A 21,097-nucleotide genomic window follows, 5' to 3' on the forward strand; every position below is an offset into this window, starting at 1 on the left:
GTCTTCTTCCGGTCTTAAAACAACCCCATATGTTTAACAGCATAAAAGTAATGTTGTGTATCACATGCTGTTGTTTCTGAAATAAATAGAAGATGAAATGGAACGACTGCAAATCCCAACCCAGCAGTAACGTCAACAACAAAAAGCCCTTATGTGAACATCAACTTGTATCTCATGACTGTTGACAGAGAGCAAAAACAAAAAAACCTTACTGTTGCAATACTTTTGGAAGGGACTGTAGTTACTGTATGTATTCTTCATAGTGCATATTACAATGTACCCGTAAATAATACAAAAGTGGTTGTGGTCGAGAATGAGTGTGTTTATTTTGGTTGGCCACTGTGCTGCTGTCATCCCCTCAGGGTGCCACAAAGACAAATCGCTATGATCCAGTACATTTTCCCACAGCGCTCCCGCAAAGAGACAGCTTGCACTTCTGAACAGGTGATCAATGAGACGGGATGGAGGGACGCCCAGAGACCAATCCTCCCATTTTCAGATGAGCAGGAGTCAAGATGATAAGACACATTAGCTCCATTATGCATGAGAGAATAGATATTTTTAGTGTGAACGTTTATTAACGTTATGTAGTCATTACTATCCCAGAAAGCTGGGTACTTTATCCGCTGCTGAGTCATGCTAAATTAGCAGCAGTTAAGAGGCGTGCGTGTTAAGGGGGAAAAGTGTGAGGGAACGTGTAATATGGGAGAATGTCAGCGATTGATGGCAACGACGTCAGCGTCTTTTCGCCGCTGAGTGAGTCATCTTCGGATGAAAAGGACCATCTTTGATGTGCAGACTGACTGGCAGGCTGCCACCAAGCGCGGGGATTATTGAAAGGTCAATGAAGCGTTGCAATACTGACAAGATGATTGCAGGGAAAAAAGACAAGGTGAACGTAAATGGCGATTTATAGGCCCACCTTTTCCGGTAAACACACAATCCATCACTCGCAGCAATACAAAAATGAATGTTCATGTAAAAGCATGGAGTTGGTCATGAATTCAATAACCCTTGGATTTGATTTAAACCATGGATTGTCTTGCACTATGACAAATAATCCACATTTTGTGTTTAAGGCAGTTGAGGAATTATGGTTTCATTTCCGTTGCAGTTTTGCAATATGAACCTCCACAGAGAGCACAAGCAACTTTTAACTGCAGTCTTTCAAAGAATCTCTGACACAGTACTTACTGCCCTAAACTGTTCCAGCAACAAGATATTTTCTATGTTTAGCAAGACAATTAATTAAGCAGGACATGGGCAAAACACAAAAGCTAACTTTAGGCACCTCCATACATCGCTTATCCTGTTCGACGGTATCACGGGATCGGAGAAAGTAGCACAGTAGCTAAATAAAGCGCGGCCTGGTCACAGCTACACACGCACACATACAAACACAAAAGCACACACGCGGCGGTAATAGGTAATGAAGCGGCAGTAAAAAGACACGCTCCAAAACCATTCGTTTAGTACCTGTCGCACACATGACAACCGATTTGTGTCGTGTGCGCGCAATCGTCCAGCAAGCCATCCTGAACTTCCACTTCATCCACAAATAATTGCAATTCGGAAAAAGACGGGAAGATGGCGTCCGACGTTAACATCGGCACTTGTGACTGACCGATCCTGGACCGCTGTGGGCACAGCCACAGCAGCTGCACCTAATCCTGGCATTCCTTGGCAAAGATATTCCAATCCAGGAGACAACCAAAACTGTGCGATTTTCTCCCTTCTAAACATTCCCGTGGAAAAGCCAGGGCAAACATTTCTGAGCAGACACGGCGCCTTTCGGTGTCGAGTACATGGTGTAAACAGACCAAGCCGTTCATCTGTGCTGTATTTTGGTCAGGACAGGTTGCGGGAGGTAATCCTGAATGGGTAGGGTCGGCTTGTAATTATAACATGCCTGCACGGCATTTATGCATCCTGACAAGCTGCTTAGCATGAAGACTTGAGGCTGACAGAGAAAACCTATGCATGAGAGCTGGGACAACATTTGTGCTCTGCTGGGATTTTGGAAGAAACGGCAAAAGCTGAGCCCGCAACACTTTATGACAACTGCATTGGCAGAGTATCCCAAGGTTGCAACTTCTTTAATTTGTTAGCTTTTCTCATTACAGCATGCAAATGACTAACTGAATGCATAAACACACTATTGCTATCACAGAATCCATTGTTCTGACAAGCGCTTCTTCAATGATAGATGCCCCGTTCTGATTTACGTATAATGTGTGTTACCTCGCCACCACAAGAACGGAAGTCCGTCATTGTGACAAAGGGCTGGGTATCGATTCTAATTTCATCAATCCATTCGATTTTGAGTAACAAGAGTTCAGTTCGATTCAATTTTGATTTTTTTTCTGATTCGATTCACTTCAATTCAATCCGACATCGATTACTGTCAAGTACATGATAAAAACGCCACAAATATTAAATTCAGAAGTAAATTTTGCGGAAGCAGTAACTGATCAAATGATTTTGTTTATTCATGAAAGTAGCACGTGTTCTAACCACTTAAGTGTTACACAAACATTGACCTCGGCAAGGATGACAAAAAAAAAATTCATAATCTAATTCAATAATTGAGGGCGGTGAAGAGTGGTTAGCACGCCTGCCTCCCAGTTCTGAGGACTCGGGTTCGAGTCCAGGCTCCGGCCTTCCTGGGTGGAGTTTGCATCTTCTCCCCGTGCCCGCGTGGGTCTTCTCCGGGTACTCCGGTCTCCTCCCACATTCCAAAGACATGCATGGCAGGTTAATTGTGCGCTCCGAATTGTCCCAAGGTGTGCTTGTGAGTGTGGATGGTTGTTTGTCTCTGTGTGCCCTGCGATTGGCTGGCAACCAGTCCAGGGTGTCCCCCGCCTATTGCCCAGAGCCAGCTGAGATAGGCGCCAGCACCCCCCTGGACCCTTGTGAGGAATAAGCGGTCAAGAAAATGGATGGATGGATGGATAATTCAATAATTGTAAATATAAATTAACGATTCTGAATTGTCTTAAAGTGCAATCAGCTATTTCCTAAATCAAAGAAAATACATTTAAATTCATGTGAACAGTACATTTCATGAAAACAGTAAGATACAAATAATTGGCCTTCAACATTCTATTTTCTTAAGAATTTATGGGAAAAAGAGAGATCAGGCTTTAAAAGAAAATTGATTCCATATTGATTATTCGATTCTTTTAAACCCAGCCCTACACCCCTGTTAATAATTAAGGTCCATCTAAAAGTTAAACAACAGAGAAAGCAGCAATCAATTTATGTGAACTAGGTTTACATTTTTATCTTGGAGGAAATAAATCATTGAATTCATTGACAAAAGGCTGCTGTTACCTTGTTGCTGAGAATTAAAGGCAGATCCATCGATTAATTGTACGTTCATTACAAGTTATTCCCAAAATGTTTGGGGACGTGTGTGTGTGCCAGGATCTATGCTTGAATTGTTGTTTGGATACATAAAGTGGGCAGTGGCGAAATGGATATGTGACTACGCCCCACATTGAGAAAGGGCAAAAGGATGCGTGTGAAATTCTAGAGATGTCCATCGTCCTTCGCATCTTACGGAACAGCCAGTGCGGCCATGTTGGAGGTCACGCTTTTTGTGAGTCGGACGTGTCAGGAAACATCAAACAAGGCCTGCACACTCTTCAATGGTGCCTTGTGGGGGGCTCCAAAAGGTCAAGTGGGCATTAGATGGGCTTGATACAACAAAGCAGATTAGTCAACACCACCCCAAGACGACTATGTGACAAATACCTCCTGAGTGTTTTGCTTGGGGGAGAAAGACAGAAGGCGACGGCTGCCCAGACCGGGACAGATGGGGACGGGTCAAGGGAGGGAGGGTTATAGTTCCCATCATACCACAAAATGAGCTTGGCTGTCTGGGTTGAAGAGTGATCACAAACGGTGTAATCGCGTAATAGCTCCTCCGGCCCAGCTGTTGCGGGGCAAGAGAAACCAGAACGGTTGCACATGTGCGTCCCCCCACATAGCGGCCAAGTTCACGCGTTGACTGCGTGCCAAACATTCCTGACGGAGTGATGTGTGGGAATACTAGGAATTCTCTGAGCTGGGGTGGAGTAGACAGGAATAGGGCATCCATGACCTGCAATCCTAACCTACATCCTAATTGGCTCGTTGGGAAACCACATGAACCAGTGTTGATTGTGATCTACTCCTATTATACACATGGTAACGTGGAAATGATAGTGTCTCCGAATTAGTATTCCTATCATTGGCAGCTCTGTTCTTGGCCTTCTCATAGTGTATAATACCAACAGCTCTTTACAACGTTCCCAGAATCTCCATTTGAAGTTATGGAAATATGGTTTGGATTAGCATGCTAGGAGGACTCCAGATTCCAATGACTGCATGTCCTCATCATCCGTCGGGACTGTTCCAGTTTACAAGAAGGAGTTGCCCATCAGGAAACCAAAAGGGCTGCTCCGATAGGTTGTTGTGATCAGAAACAGCTGTAGTACTACTAACAATGAACCTAAAAGACCTTCTAAAAAAAAATCTTCTGCTATTCTGGGAAGACTTTCAACTCTATTTTGGAGCGTGTCTTTGGGACTCTCTAAAAATCCATTTATCCAGAAGTGTAATGATGTGTGAGGTCAAACGGCACTGATGTTGGACTGTGAGAGGACCTGGCTCTACTCCAATTTGTTCTAGATCATCCTGAAGTTGTTTTATGTGGTTGCAAAAGGGCCTTGGGGTTAGCCAGTCAGCTAAAGATGAAATTAACCCCCTCAAAAATTCTTGACAATACTATGTTCTATGCAACCCCACTAGTCTAAATATGGTATTGAATTCTGTTAGTGGAATGGTAGTTAAGCAGCAAAATCCCAAAGTTTTGATTAGTATCAGAAGGTGGCCATTTTGCCACTTGCTGGCAATATTAATATAATATTAATCAGAATGTCATGTTTAGATTAGTGAGGTCCCATATATCATATTATTGTCAAGAAATGTTTGAGGTTGACTTCCCCTTTAAGAGGCGTGCCTCACTTATTCATACCACTAGTAGGGGAGAAAGACTGCTATACATTTAACTCTACAATTCTCCAACAGCAGCTCCTAAAAATCATATCACTATTAAAATAAGTTCCCGCTTCAACAGCTGAGGAAGGGAGTGTGGACTCAATAACATTGTTCATTTATTGGAGCAATATAAAGAAAAAGAAAAAAAAATGCATAAATGCATCTGTTTAACGCCAAACACTAAACCTGAGCAATTAACCCCATTTTCAGTCGACTCTTCGTCTTCAAATATATGAATGCCGGCCTTTGAGGTAGAGGACAAGAAGTCCCTCCTTCACCTCCGCCTTTTGGTTCGGTTCTATCCATCCGTCGAGACCTCTAATAGCAGGGTAGGCTTACCGAGTGAGAAGCAGGCCAAGGTTGCCACAGTGACCATAAGACGAAGAAAAAAAAGACAGGGATAAAAGGCAGAGGAAGACAGCTCATCTGTGCCAAATGTTCATTTGTCAGAGTCTCAGGATCTCTTTGTGACAATCCAGCAAGAAGCCACAATAAAGAATATTTTTAACAATGTCATTTTATTATGAATACAGTCTGACTGCATGGTTAAGCGACTAATGGAGATTCAATGCAGTGCATGGATGTTGGCCCTTTGCGCTGATATTGTCCTCTACACAAATACGCCCTCTGGAGGTGAAAGTGGCATTACATTACAAAACAGACTGGTCAATGGGACATTTCACTATTTGTGATGTATTTTGGAGCCTTTCAACATTTGCACTCTAAGTAAATACAAAAGCACTAGCAATGACACTTTGCAGCCCATCTGCATGGATTTGAAGGTATAACAATGATTACATAACTGTCCCGTTCTCATCCCTCACCCAGTTGGACCAGTAGTATTGCCGGGCCAACAGATGGGGAGAGTTAATCCCTGACAAATCTCTAGTAATGGCTGGAAAGCATCCGAATCTCAAGAAAAAAATAGTGTTACAACTGCCAAGAGAAGCGTACAGGCACTGCACAGTGCTGCCATGTATCAATCGAATTCATGTTTCCATCATATTTGTCAATGGGAGTCGTCCCCACCATTGCCCCCCAGGCTCTGGCGCAACCTGCCAATTCACTGGCCTCCTTTATATGTAGGTTTGGTCCTTTGGGGGGGGGGGTTTGCTATTTATTTATATATTTATTTTTACAACCAATACGAGGACCATTGCATAGTGTGTTAATCCTTTAGGGCCTAGTATACACAAATTGAAAATTAATTTAGAAATATATTATTAACCCACAGACGATCAAAACCCCAACACAAAAAGGACAGCAGAGAGCTGAAAAAGAAAGATGCGAAGGCCATTCTGATGCACATCCATCTCTAATCTAAGAGTGACAGAGGCTGCTGTCGCTACGGCGACGGGCACCCAATCAGAAAAGGGAGGCAACAATGAGGCATAGAGAGTCAAGGTGAGTGTGGTGGTGAAAAATTACTGTGAACGCGGCCTGACCTCCTCCCGTAAATTAATAAAATAGACACATTTGAGGAGGGCTAACAAATTTACCTGCAATCTGACTGGACACATCTCCTTTTGGCTCTTTAGGGAGGGATCCATCTGTAGGAAACAGAAGAAAGAGGAAAATGAGCATGTAACCAACCCTCTAGTCATACTGGCCAGTTCATTAAACTGTCTTAAGGATTATCTATCCAGTCATATATCCATCAACCTCTGGACAAAGGAGTTCCATTACTTCAGCAGTGGAGCGACTCAAAAATTGTACTCAAGTCATAACCGACAGTAGTCTGTTGTGAACCCATGCTAATATTAAAGAAATGCTCATGGAATATAAATCCACATGGGTTCTGTGGTCAAACGGCTCGGGTCAATTAGCGGAGCCCAAAGTTCAAAGCAAACATGGTGCATCAGCATTTTGCTGTTGTGCTGCACACAAATAAATGGAATAAGATGCCAACAGAATTGAAGTTAGCCCCAAGGGTGAAAGCTTTTAAATCTAAAATTAAAAAACAATTTAGCAGTTTAAGTGAACTGTTTTTTTTTCCTTAAACATCAAAAATGCTTTTGCCTTTAAAAGTTGTACTTTTCCTTTAAATGCTGTTCGAGTTATCTTGTGTGCCACATAAATAAAGCTGCCTTGCATTGGCTAACACAGTAATAAAGTAATAACTATTGTTCTAAATGGTCCAGCATTTAGCTTTATTTTTTTCGTTATTTAGCATTTAGCTTAACATGTGGCTGGAACTGCTATCGATCATTTACTTGTATGTTCCGGTGTGAAACTCCTAAACTCAGCAATCCAGTTGAATCTGAATTTCTGATTGCTTCCAAATCCTTTAGGTCTCAATTGATTCAACCAACTTAAACAAACTGGTATTAAACAAGAGATCCATCAATCCAGCCAACTTTATAGCACTTCTCCTCATTAGGATTGCGGGTTAGCTGGAGCCTATCGCAGCGAGAGAATGGACTGGTCATCAACCAATCCCAGGAGAGGGATTCATCAAATAACAAAAAACAAAACAAAACAAAAAACCTTACCCCCCTCCAAAAGTGTTATTATGCCCTTCCCTCCGCCATGAACTGGGAAAATTCACGCAGTCGTGAATGTTTTTTTTGTTTTTTCTTTTTTCACACAACTCATGACAACAGTGCTTATCGGCTCTGTGCCCAACAACAATCCTCCCATTGATGCAGTCTATATATAGATGAGCAAGATACTTTGCTCCTGCTGCTGTGACCAAAGCGAAGCTGTGCTCAGTCTCAGTCTCAGTGTCACGTGGAGTCTAAATGTAAACATGGTGACTGGTCAAGCGGGTCAACTGGTTGATTCAGTGGGGCACACGCTCTGGCTGAAGTGACTCAGCCTCAGCTTGCTTCCTGTCCAATCCGGTTTCTAATCACCATCAACATCAAGTAAAATATGAGACCATTGACTAATAATAACCTGTTCAGTCCACAATTTTTACTTTTTAAAAGATAGATTCTCCCAATTCTCCAGCTTGTATAGTTAAATGTGTAGCTCAATAATAATATTTTATCATAATGCTGACATTTTTATCATAATGCTGACATTTTAATTAAGTATCCCCATTGGCCAACATTACTGCCCTTCAAAACATGTTGTACTTCCTCTTCCATTTACTTTGTTTTGTACTTGTAGGTGAACAAAGGCCTCTAAACATTGTAGCAATCAGCGTTACCTGACTGCAGAAAACCATGGGCCGACAAACTTGGAAAAATGACCGTAATAATATGTTTGGTTTACAAAGGAGTTACGCTCTGACAGCAGAGATGTTTGCAGTTTGTAGCTGCTTCATGATGAACACAGCTGTTCAAAATGCCCTGAGCATCCGACAGTTCCTGACAAAAAGAACATAGCCATGCTGGAGCAACTCAACTGATCTGGCTTTGTGAATTATTCTCCCCACTTTTCCAAGCTCAAACTGTTTTGAATATGTAGACAACATCAAGATGTCTTCATGAAGCCTTGAAAGAGAATACTGGAAAAGTGACTCAATGGACATTATACTTGGTGGGGGACAAGCTGTAGTTTGCAACCACTTTGCATTTCAAATACATCTTTTGTGACACCAGGCCTGGAACTTTGTTTACGCACCTCGTACATGGTTGCCATCGAACAAAGACAACATTGCTTGTTTTGAAGGTTTGTCTGAGATTGATTGGAAAACCTCAAGCTCCAGAGGCATCTGCCATGCTGAGGTGTGATACACCAACTATGTGTACTACACCTTGGCAAGGCATATATCAGTATTACTGAGCTCCTTTTAGCTTCTTATGCAACATTGCCTCCGACCCATGCTGCAAGCTAGTGGCAAGTATACCCTTACCAAATTAAAACACCCAGCTGTTTGCGCCTATAAACACTTTGATCTACATTTTCCACTTAATTATTATGTCATTCACAATCATTTATTTTAATTCCTCTAATATCCTGTTTCTGTTGATACACTCACCACAACATAATGGATCTCCTTTCTCCAACATGCTTAACTGTCGGTACGGTGTAGGTTTCACTTCATTGCTATAAATCACTGGTGCGCATTGCCAAAAACCTATATTTTGGTCTCATCTGTCCACACAACATGTTCCCAGACAGACTATAGTTTGTACAAGGATTTATTTATTTATTTTGCCAATGAGGATTTATTTATTTATTTTGCCAATGATTATGAGTGCCAATTGCGGTAAACAGAACAAATCGCAAACATACAGCTCGTGGTATAGTTTACTTTAAAGCTGCATAGCACAGGCTTCATCTGTTAGCTTTGCATGAAACCGCTGTATGGTTAAGTGTGGATATTAGTCAAGCAGTTTAGGTTCTCAGGGAAGCCGGCGATAACTTGAGAATGACTGGGATGGCACGTAGGAGAATACACAAAAAGACTAAACATGCTTTACATATTTGCAATATCCAAGACATCCACTTAAACCACAGTGCACAACAACGCAATGCTGAACCACATGCACGGCTGCCCACATTTCATCACTATATAAACAACAGACAAAACATGGATAAAACACATGAGCATAGATATGGAGGTCACACACTCAAGTAGGGAAGCTTTTCTAGAGTGCTCCTGCCGTTAGAGCGCTTGAATGCAAACCACACACGCAGACCCGCATACACACACGTTACATGCATTAATACTGCGCCAAACTGCTTGGAAAAATTTTAACAGCTCACAATCATACACACACTTCTACAACAACCACTGAGGAAATGACAAAGCAGAAATAAAAATCCAACAGGCTTGATCTCATAAAACACCGGACGTCTCGTGTCTATGAAATGTGCTGTTAGATACAATGAACTCACATAGACCTCAGTAGTGTAGCCTGAGAGTGAGCACGCGCCGCACAAACAGCTCCCTCTTGTACCCCAATGCTCGCTTGTTTCTGTTTCACGGCCCACATGAACACAAGACCACCCTTGCTATGGGCCCCTGCCTTCTCCTTCTCGGCAGAAACACTCATCGCTTGACTCACGGGCAGGCAAGAACGGCCCCCTTTCATATGAGAATACCTATTGTCTTGGTCACACTGATTTAAAATGAGACGTCAAGCAGAGAAGCTATTAATGGCATACTACTGTTGAAGCAGTCTTGCAGGGGGCAGATACAAACGAGCAAAGAATGTCATCTAAAAATCTGAGAACAACTTTTACATATAATTGGGACGCATGGAGGTGATAGAAACCTGAAAGCATTGCCTCAAGGCTGTGAAACTGCCAAAAACAAACAGTTAATACTGAACCTGAAGTGATGCTGAATGTTGCCCATTCTCAAGTGGTTACAGCATCATATGTTAACAAGAGCTAAATCCAGGTTAGCAAATGAATTTGCTTACTATTACAGGAATAGATTACCACTTTTTTAGAGCAATTTCCAGAATAAAATCCATAACATGACCAACATCAAAGTTTTATCTTTGAAAATTACTACTGAAAATGCAACTTTGACTTTCCTCTCTTGTTAAACCTATTGAGTGGCATGGTGGGGACCCCTGTAAGGGGTCTCTTGACCCAAAAGGGACGAGAACCCCAGCACTAAACAACCCAGACAACTATTACAAGAGTGTATCAGAAGTTTATAAGACACTTTTGTTGCTGTCACATAAACAAATGAATCATTCATCTACAAGCTAGCTAGTTGTTCTTCATTCCAAGCAAATGCCTAACATTAAATACAACACAACACTGTGCCTACTCACAAGCAAAATAAACACAGGCTAGGTCTTGTCAAGCGCAGGCAACTTTCATTTCATGCAACCATAACTTGCTCCTCGCTTTATACTTAGCCCAGGTATGGAGTCCTTGGAGATGAGGACTAATGCCAAATATAGAGTATCAATTTTGGAAGAATAGAGTTTGCTGCTTTTCCAATTTGGCAGTCTGTTTTCCATTGAGGAAAAGCTGCCAAAACCAGACTGTTTTGAATGGATTGGTCCTAACGAGATGCTAACAAACAAGATTAACGAAGAACATGGATCTCTGAAAATAGCCTAATTCATGGCAATTAACAGGATATGCAAACCACCATGTCCAATGAGCAAAGAAGCAGTGGTTTACGTCACAACTCGACATTCATGGATCCCCTTGTACCTTGTTTCTTTTGACGATGGAAAAGCTTCAATCTAAGCATCAATGGAAAAGCCAGAAGACCTGTCAAGATTACAGTAAGCGCTGTATAATGAAAAGGGGGTAAATTGCATCCTTCGGCACTTCAATCCTGTTGTCTACCTTTCGGTTCCTCATCAATGCAATTTAATACCCCAACAGAGATGCTAAGAACTGATAAGGAGCTTTTACTTTGGTCAACGCCAGCAAACTGTGGGCCGTACCGGAACTGAACCAAACCATACTGCTTAATGGCAAAGGAACAAGCTGCTGATGTGTGCTTTTGACTCATTTATATAGATTAGAATGCTGTCAAATAACAGAAAGTGACCAGAAAATGCAAGGAACAATCCAGAGAAGACACAGGCAACAACAGGGACCCTCTGATATCCTTTTTCTTCCAGTCCTTGGATTAAGGGAAGTCACAGGTACGAAGTAGTCAGTGGCAGAGACAAAAAGGAAAAGCAAAGTGAAAGAAAAGGGCAACCGTGAGACAGCAGTTTTGAACACTCTAGAGATTAGAGCACAGTAAAAAGGAGTACAATGGTCTTTCAGGGCCTGTCCTAGTTTGGTTAACTCCCTCATTGCCTTTTTTTTCTAAGACCCTCTCAGTTAAACGTGTATCCCATTTGAGTAAAGTGCAAAGAAAAAAAAATCTACAACTACCTGCACTGAACAGGGGCAGTTGGCTCACATAGGCTTTTTAGCTTACGCTGCTGTGACAAGAATGCACTGAGAAATGATTATCTCCAGTCATGATGTCACAGCGTCTTGCAACCTGTGCCCACCTATCTCCTGTCCTCCTCACCTTTTTTCTATTTCTCTCTCCGGCCCCTCGACTCTCTCCTTCCAAATTCTTGCAACAGAGCAGCAGCTTTGGCAGCAAATTTACCCTGAGCTTGCACCAATTAGCTATCATGCTGGAGAAATTAGCAAATGAGGGTACGACAGATCCCTTTCATAATAAACCCACAGGGAGACAAGAGGTTTGTACATGACTGTGTGCCGAGTGTACTGATGTTTAGTTGATGGTAAAAGAAAAGTCTAACAAGACAAACACTTTAATGACACATCTGCCAAACAACGCAGCGTGCTACAGCTTCCTCAGTGAATAACAGACTCATTCAAGACCGAATGTTTTCCAAGAGCCTTCTTGTTCTTTACATAAAAAGCTACCTTTTCAGAATGTGTAATTTATTATGATCACTGCATTTATATATATACACACAAGACAAGACAAGAGTAAGTTGTTTCTTAATATACTGATGTTTCCATCAGGAAATGGCACACAACATGCCAGGATCACAAGACATAATTGAACCAGGAAAAGAAAAGTCCATTTTATCATTTTCTTATCTTAACTAAAACTCAAGATGTGGCTTCCATTCCCAGCACAGATGCAAAGATTTTGTGATTCGTGTCAGGGTCACATGAAGTCAAGCGTTCCCCAAGCGGTAAAGTTGAGTTCGCCACAGTTCAGTTGGAATAAATTTGGTCAACTCTCCGCATGTGTGTTTTCTCACTGCAGGCAGTGTTGGTGGGATGGTTACAGCTATTTCAGCTACATAACGTGTGGCGTCATTCCATACCAACCACAGACAACCAACCACAGAAAATTGTTTATAATCGACTATAGATGCCACAAGATGGAGGTAAAGCACTAATTTACTTTCTATCAGACACTGCTATGGACTGACTAAATGAAACTCCTCCCCTCACTTTAACATAGTGCCTTGTCATCAAGATGACACAGACGGCAGTTTTGTGTGCGTCATTCCGCCAACTTCCACAAAGATAGCACCTGAGTTCCTGAAATCCACACAAGAACAAACACAAACTAGGTTTGTGTGTAATCCAATGAACTCTCACCTCCAACAGAGGCTGTCCGTGCTGGCCACACTGTACCAACACAAAATTTATAATGCTACTCCGCTGAAGAATGTTATAACAATGACAAGCTTACTAAATTAGTCACTCTAATTCATTGGTCTGTGTATATCACTACACGAGCTTACACTACCTGACACAAGAGCTACGATGCCATTCTTCAAATTGGGATGTAGAACACATCCGGCAAAGACCAAATAGTTTACACTGATGTCTGTAATTTAATCTGCGGCACTTTATTCTAGTTAAGACTTGCATTGTTGAGGTGCACCAAAAGGTTCACACTGACGTCATACGTGCTTTGGGCTCCCAGCGACTGCAACGCTGCCATTCATTTCGCTGCGTGGCTTCGCTCATCGTGTTCTCATTGAATAATTACAGTGTGCAGCGCAGCCAGGCATGTGGGACGAATTTTTCCTACTGCTTTTTTTTTTTTTTCTATGGAACCCAATCTGTGAGATCACAACATTTTCCCCCTTTGCTCGTTTGTTACCATGACGGCGCCCAAAATCTTTGCGTCAGCACTTGCATCTCTATGTGAATACGACGACAACGTCACCATTTACAGACCTGCATAATTCAACCGCCGTTGGTCAGTCAGTGCTTATGAGCTCTAATACAATTTCCTACCAGATTGGCCTTCACCACTAAAATCTTGAGTGTTTCACACAGGAAACTATTACTGGGTTGATGCATGTATTAGAAAAGCCTCTCTTGGTTTACCTTATGACATCCACTCTATGGATAGAAGCTTTTGGGACCCTGATGATATTAGCTACAAGATGTTGGCAGTGTCAAGCTGGAACTGCTGGAACAGAAAAGGGCCTTCCCCAAATTTTTCCAACAAAGTTGGAAGCGTAGAATTGTCCAAGAATGTCTTCATAAGACCAAGAGCTAATATTGGTAGAGAACTAAGGGGTCCAGTCAACCCTGTTATTAATATACTAGACTAGGATGGCCAGATAAAGTGAGTTGAACATCAAACTCTCTCCCCTTCAAGTCGAAAGCTACACAAACAACTGCAGACATTGAAATACGTCATTGCAAAGCCAAAGTAAACCTGACCCGGATGACCAGTCATTGTGTCCTACCAACTTGTGATAAGAGCTGGGAATAAATGTCTGCAGAACTAGTTAAGCAAATTGTGGACTAGGACGCTCATCTAAGTGTGTAACTCCACTTTTTCCTGACGTTGTTCCATTGAGCCTGAAGGGAAACCTCAATCAGTCTCCATCTCTGAGATCAATATCCATTAGCGTTGGGAATGTGGGCGTGCATGCGTGTGTGTGTGTGCAAACCTCTTCCTGGGTGAATCGGCCTGAGTCATAAATGTAAGCTCCGGATCAAATTTCCATCCCTGAGCTGCCGGCTGGCTAAACACGCAAACACACAGCGGCGCTCATTCAAGCATCCGGTACACGGCCATCTTGTGAACGGGCGCCATGGTGCCCCCAAATGTTCATTCATGAAGTCTGGATGATATGGATTTCATCCTTTGAGGCGACTGCACAATAAAACCCTGCATTACCGACTTGTAATAAACGTTCAGAATCAATACTTAAGTCATCGGCACAAAGAGCGACTTTTGCGGCGTGGGACAAGTTGATGATTGACAAAATGCCACAACAAACCTCCCTGTCTCTGTGCAGTGAAGCCAACAAACTAATTCCAGCATGGAAGGAGGGAAGGCTTATTTTCTCTTTTTCTTTTTGACCTCTCTCTAATTTTGTCACTGTGCATTAGCGTGAATAGTCCTGACACGATGCAAAAAGAATAACAGAGGAAGGAAGCGCACAAAAACAGACAAGGTTGGATTGACAAACAGCGATGCCAAGGGAAAAGGATGACAAGGAGGAAGATGTGGATGTAGGGGCACGTAGCCTGTGGCGAGACACACAAAACTGTGCAAGTCTGAACAAGATTCCCAGGATGGAGGAAGAAGCGGCGAGTGCAAAACGAGAGCTTGTATGTGACACGCTAGCCTTCCAAAAGCTTTGGACTAGATGTACAAAGCAAACGGTACAGTCAAGTGGTTCCGCTACTAGCGCTTTTAACTCCATCTGGGATTGCTCAAAACATGCATATTAATTCTAACATATTAATTAACCTTTGTTTAAACCAACAAATGTTAGCATCTGCCTGGCATATTTAGTACATGATTGTTCAATCAAATTTAGAACAGCCTTAATGCTAGATAAAAACTGACTTAGCTAATTATTAAACTATTCAACAACAAAATGTGCATGTGAGGCACTGCGCAGCCATTAGTGTTGCCCACTTGGTGGTCACCACTGTCGCGTTCCACACTAAAATCTAGGGATGCACGACAATATCGGTGGCCAATAATTATCAGCACTTATCGATCAATTTGACGTCAAACAGATAAACCAGATAATAGAGAAATCTGCCGATAATTATCGGCAATTTGATTTCATACAGATAAAGAGGATAATAAAGAAATCCAGCAATAATTATAGACATGCCACGTTGGTCCATCTGTTGTGGTTGTGGCTCATATCAATAAAATTCAGCTTCATGGTGCTTTACATACATTGAAACATTGTGCAAAGTTTATACAATGTTCCAATGTATTTGTTAGACATAGAGGAACTCGAAAGCTTATTTGTATTCATGTTAATTTTGCAAACAATTATCGGCTTACTTATCGGTTATCAACATCGGCACCTCTAAATTATTGGTTTATCGGTATCGGTTGAAAATAGCATTATCGTGCATCCCTACTAAAATCTACAACTCTTGAGTTTGTATGGCTTTAAAACGTGTGGCCTAGCCTGGTGAGTGACATCAAATGGCACTTGCTGTTTTTTGTTTTTTTTGCACACTCTTTCCTACCAGCTTGCCGCCATGCCGTCTTATTTCTACATATGGTGGTTCGTGAGTCAGCAGTAACCTTATTCCGTGTGGAAAAACTATCACTGCAAAGTTTTGACTGTTTCTGCCCTAGACATGTGCGCAATTAACTCCCCGGAATCAGATTCCTACAAATTACACAGAAATGGAACCTGAAATTGTACACAGGTGTGTGGATTTGAAATGGTCCAATTTCAATAAAACCCGTAATTAAAAAATAGAAAAATCATTCAAATTTCAAAGGCCTTAAGCAACCTCTAGATATTGCAAAAATGATTCACAATTTTGCATATTGCTTTTATTGGTATCACAAAACCTTTAGGGGATGAGAGTTTCCCCATCTTTTTATTATTATTTTTTTTTACCCTAAAAGGACCACTTGACTTTGAATAAGACTGGAATCACCTAAATTGAATGTTTAGGATGTCGAAATGTTAGTTAGAACATAGCCTGCCCTGTAGTTAACAAAGGTCTGACACTTGGCTCTGCTGATAATCATGTATCGTATCTAACCTACAAATTAAAAATAGCACCGGATCTATTGGTGGTAACCACAAAAGGAGGCACATGTGACACTGCCTAATCACAGAACACATTAATCAAGGATCCATCGAAGAGTGGCAGCTGTGCAGCAACAAACATTACAACCAACCAAAGTGTCTGACTTTCAGAGCGCTGCTAAGAGGAAGCCATCGGGTAGTGAAGATGCACAACTTCCTTTGTGGCTTATAATCACACAAGACATGAAACTGCAGGGGGCTGATTCTTGTTTATACAACCACAGTCATAAGAAAAATCTTGGATATCTGGAATAATTGCAGCTCAATCTTAGCTAGAGCACAATATTCACGCATGGATATCTGAACACCATTATAAAAGTATTGTTGTTTTTACAGATTTGATTTATGGAGTACCTTTGAAGGGACCCAAGGACATTCAACAGTAACTCATGCTGGTAATTAAACCAAAGATAGTTGTTAGGAAAGTAGGAATTTTCAGAGTAATGTGAGTTGAATTTTGAATCATATTTATTTAAGTATTTTGGGATCCTATTTTGGGGTATATCTTAACTATTAATAGAGGCAATTTTTAACTTTTTTGGTCGGTGATAACTGGCCAGTTTTTGCTATTGATGGTCTATAACTAAAAAAGGCAGGGTTGTTTGTATTTATCATATCTAAATCTCAGGTACAGCACAATTGTCACTCATGAATATATATTTGTGAATGCCATAATGCACAATTCATCTGCTGACAGACTTTGATGACATAGGAATTGATTTGAAATGCATTTAAGCTGCAAAGCTCAGGCATGATGACACAAGCAGACATGACATCAGGCGCTGGAAGCAGCTCAATGCCTGCGAAGAGTGAACTGAGCTGGGGGTGACTTGGCATGAACATACAAGTTTAGCCTAGCCCACAAGCTTATCCAGATCCATCATATGATTCTGTAATGCGTGAACACTTAAAATGTACATTGAGCATTGGTGGGGGAGTGGAATAACCTAAGACGCTACCAAAATAAACCACCCATGGCTCTGCTGGCACTGAAAAGTGTTGTAAAAGCTTTGCTCGGACCCTACCAATGCACATTAAACCGCTTGGAATTTACACTTTACGGCCCATTGTTGTTGTCTTTTCCATCACTGCAGGCCTGTCACTCTTACTGTTACAGTTGCGAAATTTGATGCTAGCATTGTGCACAACTCAAAGCAATGGTCTCCCTTTAAAACAATATATCAGCGCTCTAGATTTCCTGCGGTGGCCCTTCATAATGGACAGACCGCGATTGAGTTTCAAAAGCCTGTTTTTAGCCAGAATGTGCATTATGTGTCACACTTAGCTTAGCCTAACACACCCAGAATGTTGGATGTGCCACGCCATGTATTGTTTACATAGCTCGCACTGTCGTGAAATTTTGACAACACAAAAAGCAAAACATGATCCACTTAGGGGAATGTTGAATTCAAACTACAGTATTCACATGGTATCTATGGGGTTTTTTTCTTCACAAGGAAGAAGTCGGTCAAAGGACACACGCCGGCTTTGTCAACTCACTGGCGAGCTAGCGATGGTACATTAGCATTTGGTAGCCAGACAGGCTTTGGGAGGCTAACTCCAAGCTACAAAAGCTCACCAGACAGCGCTTCCCTCGCCTCTACGCTGCTTTTCGGCTCGGAGTTCATCGGGTTTAAGCACAAAGTAAAGTGTCACGCGCACACAAGCTAAACGGGCGACTTCATATTAATGGCAGATGCTCATTTTCCTCCCCAATTTTGTGTTGGAAAGTGCCATGCACGCGGTTGTGTACGCCTTCCAACTTTTATTTTTGGTCAGACACATTCCTCACAATTTATTTTACACGTGTAATGGTTGTAAGTGTGGCTACGGTAAAGCCAAAATGTCGGATAGTGTCTCTTTTAGTAGCTGGTCGATAAATGGTGCCACATCTTGGAAAAAGATGGGGCTTGAAACATTAGCACTCAAGCTAATGGATTAGCTACATAGTCTGGCATACATATTAAAAAACAAACACACAAAAAAACAATTTAAACACTTTATGTGTGAAACAGTGGCAGTCAATTCTTGCGCCCATTTGTGACAGTAGTGCTATTTACAGTCGGGTCAAGTGTGTCCCCCACCCACCCTCGACCCCAGTCGTTCACTGTCTGGCACCCCCAAAACAGTCATCACGATTGGGTATAAATGTCCATCCTTAGCATCATCCCCGGTGGAGCTCATCATTGTTGGGCTTACCTGTCTTGAAGCCTATGTCCCCGGCGTCCTTCGTCGTCTCCTCCGCTCCTTCCCCGGAGCTCATGGCTGCCACAACCGCGACACCCGGAGATCAGTATCTCCCGATCAGATCCCCCCAAAATGGGTAAAATGATGTGAGAAAATCCCCTCCGTTGCCAACCAAGGAGTCATTAAGGACACGCGGGTGGTATGGTTGTGTTCTAAGCGCTAATCTTGCCATCTGAGAGCCTCCATCTTGGGGGTAGTTGTAAAAAGAAAAAAAAAAGAGAGCGAAAGAAAAGAAAGAAACGATGAACCAGGAGCACCGGGTTCCTCCTCGGGAGTGAAGCCGAAGGGAGAGTCACTCACACGGTGGAAAAGGGGGCGGGAGGGGCCGCTGACTGTCGGCTCATACGCGAAAGACGGCAGGTCAAAGCTCCAGTGAGGAGAACAGTACATTAAATTAACAGAAATAATGAACGGTTAAAAAATATAGTCGATATACATAGTGCACTTTAAAAACGGAATTCGGAGAGAAAACTACGACGAAAGGAGAAAAGGTCAACTGCTTTGATTTACATTTGTCTGTGGTAAATCTTGCTCGCCACTCTTTTGTCACCTGTAGGCTCCTGCTGCCCCCTGCAGTAATTCTCTGGAACTCCAAAATCCTTTAAAAATTGTAACTCTTGCTCGCCCCTCTTTTATCAACTGTAGGCTACTGCTGCCCCCTGCAGTAATTCTCTGGAACTCCAAAAGCCATTTTAAAAAGAGAGCGAGAGAGAGAGAGAGAGAGAGAGAGAGAGAGAGAGAGAGAGAGAGAGAGAGAGAGAGAGAGAGAGAGAGAGAGAGAGAGAGAGAGAGAGAGATTGGGGGTGGGGGGGGTCGTCATTTCCGGTTGATTTTAGGGACACTTTCTGTTGATTTTTGGGGGACAAATTGACGTGACCCCCAAATAGTATAGTGTGGAAATCGAATACAGCCCTTTTCTCATAGTGACCAGGAGATGGCGACAGTGTGGCGCCTGAAGCAGAGCCCTAGATCGAGTTTGGCCAAATCGGGTTCAGAGCTACTACGCTGTGATTGGTCAACTGCTGGTCACATGACATACGGACGCCTTATTGTGACCCTGCAGCTGGAATTTCGTCGTGTTTCACGTTCCAATCCTGCCTTGTTGCTCAGCATGGCGTTGCTCACGACTATGATGCATTTGTTCACTGGAGACCCATAGAGGAGGAATTTTTGGGAAATTAAAGTCAAACGAAAGGACTAGAAAGCAAACACTTCATTGCTGTGCAAAGGAAAGTAAAATAACACAATTTGAAGTAGGTGGGTCTGCACAATGCAGCCTTCGACCTTTATCAAGAGTTATCATTGGAAAAAAAAGTGAATGATCTTAAATAAAATGTTTTAGCGATCTTGATAAAACAGGGCCTATAATATGCAAATGAGTTATTGTGAGTTTTGTGTTGTAAATAAAAGTTCCAAATATTGTACATGCACAATCGAAAGCCATTGATTAAAAAATAAATAAATGCATCTCCAGCCTAACTTCCACAACCGCTAACACCACTCTGTTATTGAAATCAATACAAGTTATAATAATTGCAAAAATAATGAAAATTAAATTACATTTTCCAGAGGGCTGTGTGTTATTACCGCTTTTCTCCCACCACAATGTATATTTATTGTGCATCTTGGTGTAAAGATGAACAGCCGGATGAGAAATGATTGAGCAGCAGGCCACGTCATTTGGTTTATAGCAACGTTGTATTTTATTCTAATTTCCAATAAACAGAGAATATATCAGTCCCTTATTTGTACAAAAATACCTGAACAGGGTACAATGTAGATCCAGGAGCTGTGTAGACACTTACAGAATATGAAGCACAAGCACAAAAAGAACATGAATGAAACAATTGATGTGTGGACTTTTATTTTTTATTCCATTTTCCTTTCCCTGACGTGATTGTTGTTTGACTTGAGCTTATGATGACTGAGCTTATGAAAACACTGTTGACAATTGGACTTGTTTGGCTTGATCATAACTAAGTGGTTGGACTGTATGAAGAAACCGCAGGCACCACTACGCCGACTACTTTGAGCTACGCTGGAAAAATTGCACTGGTCGACTGCCTTTCATGACTGGAAGCTGCTACCAAAATCCCGAAAGAATATGTATCCACGGGAGAAAAAAAAAAAACAAAAAAAAACGGAAAAAAGTGTGAGTGTATGTGTGCGTGTGTGGTTAGCGTGAATGACCAAACATTTATTTGCTTAAAAAAAATGAAATGGACAGGTGACATCCAATGCAATTGAACATCACATGAAGTATCAAGTACAAGTATCAGGGCCACCCAAAGTAGAACAAAATTCCAACAATACAATGAAAATAAAAATAATACAATGATAAAAGTCAGTATAGTAAAACAAATTGGAAATGAGTCACGTGAATAAAGTTATAATATTAC

General features: G+C 41.8%; 1 protein-coding gene across 3 annotated transcripts in view; it reads right to left on the bottom strand.

Annotated features, from left to right (window-relative positions):
• LOC144008085 (triple functional domain protein) overlaps window positions 1-19,214 on the bottom strand; it is a 60,053-nt gene extending 40,839 nt beyond the window's left edge. For 2 of the 3 annotated variants that reach the window (XM_077508147.1, XM_077508146.1), the window contains exons 1-2: window positions 18,651-19,213; window positions 6,543-6,593 (exon numbers count right to left, since the gene is read on the bottom strand). In XM_077508147.1, the coding sequence (XP_077364273.1) occupies window positions 6,543-6,593; window positions 18,651-18,714 (115 nt within the window). In that variant the 5' untranslated portion in view covers window positions 18,715-19,213. Of the gene's footprint in view, window positions 1-6,542; window positions 6,594-18,650 lie in introns of all 3 variants that reach the window. The other variant, XM_077508148.1, reaches the window with a different exon arrangement.
• Between the last annotated feature and the right edge of the window lie 1,883 nt (window positions 19,215-21,097).

This window comes from Festucalex cinctus, chromosome 19, assembly GCF_051991245.1.
Source record: "Festucalex cinctus isolate MCC-2025b chromosome 19, RoL_Fcin_1.0, whole genome shotgun sequence".
Classification (NCBI taxonomy): domain Eukaryota; kingdom Metazoa; phylum Chordata; class Actinopteri; order Syngnathiformes; family Syngnathidae; genus Festucalex; species Festucalex cinctus.